This window comes from Lathyrus oleraceus, chromosome 6, assembly GCF_024323335.1.
Source record: "Lathyrus oleraceus cultivar Zhongwan6 chromosome 6, CAAS_Psat_ZW6_1.0, whole genome shotgun sequence".
Taxonomy (NCBI): domain Eukaryota; kingdom Viridiplantae; phylum Streptophyta; class Magnoliopsida; order Fabales; family Fabaceae; genus Lathyrus; species Lathyrus oleraceus.
Window position 1 is genome coordinate 413771833 of NC_066584.1, and position 4754 is coordinate 413776586.

The window sequence follows — 4754 nt, forward strand, 5'->3', positions numbered from 1 at the left end:
ATCAATTCTATGATTGCACCCTACAAATGAATGTCATTCAGACTCGTTGGAGAAATCACAAAACGGATATAGATTCATACAATGGACATGCTTTTAGGATAGATTTGATCTTGTTGATAGATACCATCTTGGAGTTCATCAAAGAAAGAGCTTTACTTTATGCAGGATTTTCAATTTCTACAACTTAAACTAATTCCCTTCTTCTCGAAATTCAGAGTTGTCAATTAAATCCTCTTTATGGTAGTAGGCTGAAAACGCTAGAAACCAATTAACTGAACTTAGTCAACAAAGTCTTCTAAGTACCGCATCAGTCTCACTAGGACAGCCGGCATAGGTTATTTGAGCAATAACTGAGTTGAAATCACACTTTTATTATGATGGTTGTAATTAAAAATGAGAAAATCACACTTTTATTATAATGAATGTAATTAAAAATATTCTCATATTTTACCCTAAATAATTGACGATTCTTATATAAGCCACCTGTAAATAAATTCATAGCTTTTTTTAAGAAAATTACATTGAAACATCTTTTAATAGTCTTTTTCAATTGGAATAAAAACAGAGGTAAACAAATTCCAAGTTGGGTCCAAATAAATTCTTCGAATTAAGAAGTTAAAGTCATCAATTTGGTAGTATCAAACTATTTTTGGTCTTTTTTTATTTCTGGAAATGTAATTGAGTTGAGCACAACTTGATAGCCATAAAATAGTAGAACTTACAAATGGAAGCATTTATTTCTCTATGATGGAAGGAAAAAAGAGAGATTGTTACAAATTACAATGGAAAGAAAGAGTAGCTCAATTCAGAACATTCTCCCCATAAGTATTATTAATGGATTAACTAAACATGCATCTAAGCATGTTCACTTCATCACTACATTATATCATATCCTCTAAGCATCCAAAATGTACCAAAAGATGACATAAATAAAGAAAGGGCTGAGTCCTGCTCTAGCAGGATTTGTATACAGCCTCTCATCAAACTTTACAAATTAAAAATGACTGGTTATTAGTCATTCATGCCACAAAAATGGCAATTCTAGAGCAGCATTTTGTTGGAATCTAAAAAGCCTTCTACACAACGGCTTCAAATTAAAATTATCAAAGAGAAAAACATTCTTTTTTTTTCTTCCTCTTCTTCTTCCATATTAAACGCGGGGACAAAAAAGATAGACACATGAAGAAAATGTTCCACACTGTTTAATGAAAGCCTCCTCCAGTAGCTGATACAGACTTGGCCATATCTGGTGGTGGAGATGGCAGTAAGATCATGGATAGTATGCCACTTGCTAGAGCCGCCACCGCACCGACCACAAACGCCGGCAGGTTACCACCTCCAAACAGAGCGTCCCATGGTCCACTCAAAACAGAGACAAACATCTACGCATACACATTTCGTCAATAATTTAATTCATATACTAAATAAATTTTATTTAATGTTTTAATATATATAAAAAAGGTAAAGTAATATATTTATTCTAACCTGTGGTATGACAATTGCAAGATTAAGAACTCCTAGAGATAACCCTGAAACAAAAATTAAACAAAAAGCAAAAGGTTAAGCACTTTTGTTTTGTAAAACTCATTAACTAAGTGGATTATGATTACGATGACTTTTCTAATACCTTGGCCTGCCCCTGAAGTGCTGGAGAATATAGATGCTAGAGCAAAGGGTATGCTGTAAGTAATCTGAACAAATAAAAACACAAGATTAGTATTATTTTATTATCATAAAAATTAAACTAGAATAATGGTATATAAAACTAATAAATCATCTCTCATCTGCACCTTTATTTCAAAATTAATCTAATAATTCAGGATTAGTTTGTTTTTTTCTATTTAATTAGTAATTAAATTGACAGTTCATAATCAAAAGGAATCACTAAAACACTTCAAAAATGTTATTTTTTACATAGAAATTCAGAACAAGTTGTTAATTGTCTTTTCCAATTCAAACAAAAGAAACAGACTAGCAAAATCTTTATTTCAAAGTAAAGTCCAAAATAAATTTGTCTAAAGCAAAGTTTCAATTCTTATGTAAATTAATGACTGTTTTTGTAATTTACTGAATGGAACCCACTTCACAGCACTATCGCCCACAAAAAATTACTGAAATTCTTTGGAAATCGTAACATTCACATGTCTTCTTTCATGCATGGCATGCTCCAATTAAAAGTTGGTCAAATTATTTATAAGCACATAATCCAATTTTTACATACACCTCAATTTGTAGAAAAATATACTAGTACTCCTGTGTTTTTATTTTTAAAACTTTAATATAAAAGAATAAAAAAGAAAATTAGGCGAAAAGTTTACCGCGAGTGGAATTCCGAGAACGGAGAAGAGAGTTAACGCGCCGGCCTTGATACCGCCGGAAGGTGGAAGAGGGTCTTGGAGACCGCCGGTACCGGGGGCGTATTGTCGCGAATGTTGGGCTAATTTAGTAACCAAAACGGTCAAACCCAAACAAATTGCGAGCAAGAAGTTAACAATTCCCCACAACCTCTTCACGCCCCCAACTCCACGCGCCAAGATATCAACACCCAGTGACGTTGCACCCAAAACGACGGAGTTTAACATGAGTCCTAAAGCACCCGCGCGCACACCCATATCATACGCATGACCTTCCCCAACCGTTCCTCCATAAACCTCTTTCCCCATCCAATCAGTATCAAACAACAAGAAAGGAAACCACGCAATCCAGTTCAGACACGTCACCAATAATAAGATCCACATAGGCCTCTTTAGCTCCTTGAAAGCACCGGATAACTGCCCAAAACACGGCATGCCACCGTTTGAACCACCGTCTTCCGCCGTCACAACAGTTTTCTCCGCTATTAGTGGAGTTTCCTTCACGTAGATCAGTGCAGCGGTGGCTAAAACCGTTAAAAGCGCGATTGAGAGGAAGAAACAGCTTTTCAGGTTTGCGCAGTAAACATTACATGCTTCCGTTTTGGTGAACGGAAACACGTGATAGAGTTTGCTGTAAGCACCGGCGGCGTAGCCGAGGACGTTACCAACCGCCATGAAGAACGAGAAAAACGCGTTTGCGTTTCTCGTTTTTCGCTGGTTACCGGCGCAGAGGTCGCCGAGAAGTGCACGGCATGGTCCCTGGAGCATATTGTTAGCGACGTCGAGAATCCAGAATCCAACGACGAAGATTCCAATTGCTCGGGGACGGACTTTTTTGTCGAGGTTGTCGCCAAAGGAATGGCCGAGATCAGCGGCGTAGCCGATTAAGAAGACAGCGATAGCTACGGCGATTGAGCCGGCGGCTATAAACGGTCGACGACGACCGAAGCGGGAAGTGCAACGGTCGCTGTGGTAACCGACTACAGGCTGGACAAGCATACCGGAAATTGGGCCGCAGAGCCAAATGTAAGCGGCCCAGGTATGATGGATACCGAGCAGCTGGACATAAGGAGTTAAAAGTGAGAGTTGTAGGGCCCAGCCGAATTGAACACCGGCTGCGATGGATGCAACCACCATGATCTTACGGAGGGGACTTGGTTCAAGAGGTTGGGTTTCGACATGGAGAGAAGAAGGCTTGGCGAGATTATTATTGTTATTATTAATTTGTTTGGTGGAAGAGAGAGGCTCCATAGTGATAGATAACAATGAGTGTGTTTTTGAGTTTGGGTTTGAGAATGTGTTGGTGATGGGATTTATTTATAAGGGAATGGAGAGAGAGAGGGGGGTGAGGTTGTTGTTGTTATTGCATGTAATGGAAGAATCTGTGAGTGATGTGAGTTTGAAAAAGTGAGAAAGAGAATTGTGTGGATAATTACGGATGAGGTAAATGTTTGATGCGTGTGGTGGGGTTTATCTGTTTGGGTAAGTAAATGGGTGCGTGGACTTGGGTAGTAAATGCTTCTTTCCTCGTTTGAAAGTGCCGCTGTAAATTCTACTACTACTACTTGTCTTTATTTGAAGGCTATTTTTGAAGTTATTCAAATGCATTTACTAGCTCTCTTCTTTGAAACCATAATATAGGGAGATTCTTGCACTTGGATATCATGCAAGGAAATGGTTTAGGATAAGGGTTGCAACTCGAGACTACTAATTAGGAAGAGTAACTGCTTGGCTATTGGGAACAGATAGATAAGGATAGTGTTGTAGTAATGCAATGTCATGTAGTAATTCAATAAGCGGCTTTTTTGAATTGGTGAATTCAAGAGTAAGTATAAATTTTCAAACAGTAGACTTTAATGATATTAGGTGTGGGGATATAGTATCACTTAATGCTCCTTCTCCGGTCTGCGGTATTTCACCATTTTAAAATTACATATGCTTTAGAGATTGTATTTTAAGAAAAATAAAAAATAAAAATTTTATATTAAAAATAATAATTTTTTAATTTTTAATAAATTGAATGAATAATTCTTAAAATATTTATAGTGATATATTTGTAAAAGACCTATTAAATACAGGAATTGTTAATTGTCTTAAGGTGCGACTTTAGAGATTAAGGACTGTCTCACCCTGAGTGTTTCTTACTTGTTCAATCGTGTGAAACTTGAGAAAAGATGTTATTTGGTCAAAGACAAATGAGGCTCAATGGTCTAACCCACTTCTCTCTAAGAAATAAGAGTCAACGATCCACCATTGATTAAATGGGTGGTTATCATTTTCAAGAAAATCCTAGACTCTGGGGGCCTATAAATACATCTTTCCTAGCAGAAGAGAAGACATGTTATAAATACACACTATACATCATAAAGCTACAGAGCTTCTTATCTCACATGATTTTCA

General features: G+C 37.0%; 1 protein-coding gene across 1 annotated transcript; it reads right to left on the reverse strand.

Moving 5' to 3' along the window:
* Positions 1-709: 709 nt before the first annotated feature.
* On the reverse strand, positions 710-3862 carry LOC127098290 (sucrose transport protein). Its single transcript, XM_051036840.1, has 4 exons — positions 2319-3862; positions 1628-1691; positions 1486-1529; positions 710-1382 (listed from the first exon to the last, which is right to left on the reverse strand). Exons 1-4 carry the CDS (start codon positions 3603-3605, stop codon positions 1203-1205), a joined length of 1575 nt encoding a protein of 524 aa, XP_050892797.1. The 5' UTR covers positions 3606-3862; the 3' UTR covers positions 710-1202.
* Between the last annotated feature and the right edge of the window lie 892 nt (positions 3863-4754).

Bases quoted from the DNA above. Each gene is read 5' to 3' on its own strand.
- LOC127098290 (XM_051036840.1), bottom strand. From the start codon at position 3,605: ATGGAGCCTCTCTCTTCCACCAAACAAATTAATAATAACAATAATAAT. The intron at 1,692-2,318 runs GTAAACTTTTCG...TTATTTGTTCAG, and splicing joins TTCTCGGAATTCCACTCGCG to ATTACTTACAGCATACCCTT. The intron at 1,383-1,485 runs GTTAGAATAAAT...GTGTATGCGTAG, and splicing joins TTGCAATTGTCATACCACAG to ATGTTTGTCTCTGTTTTGAG.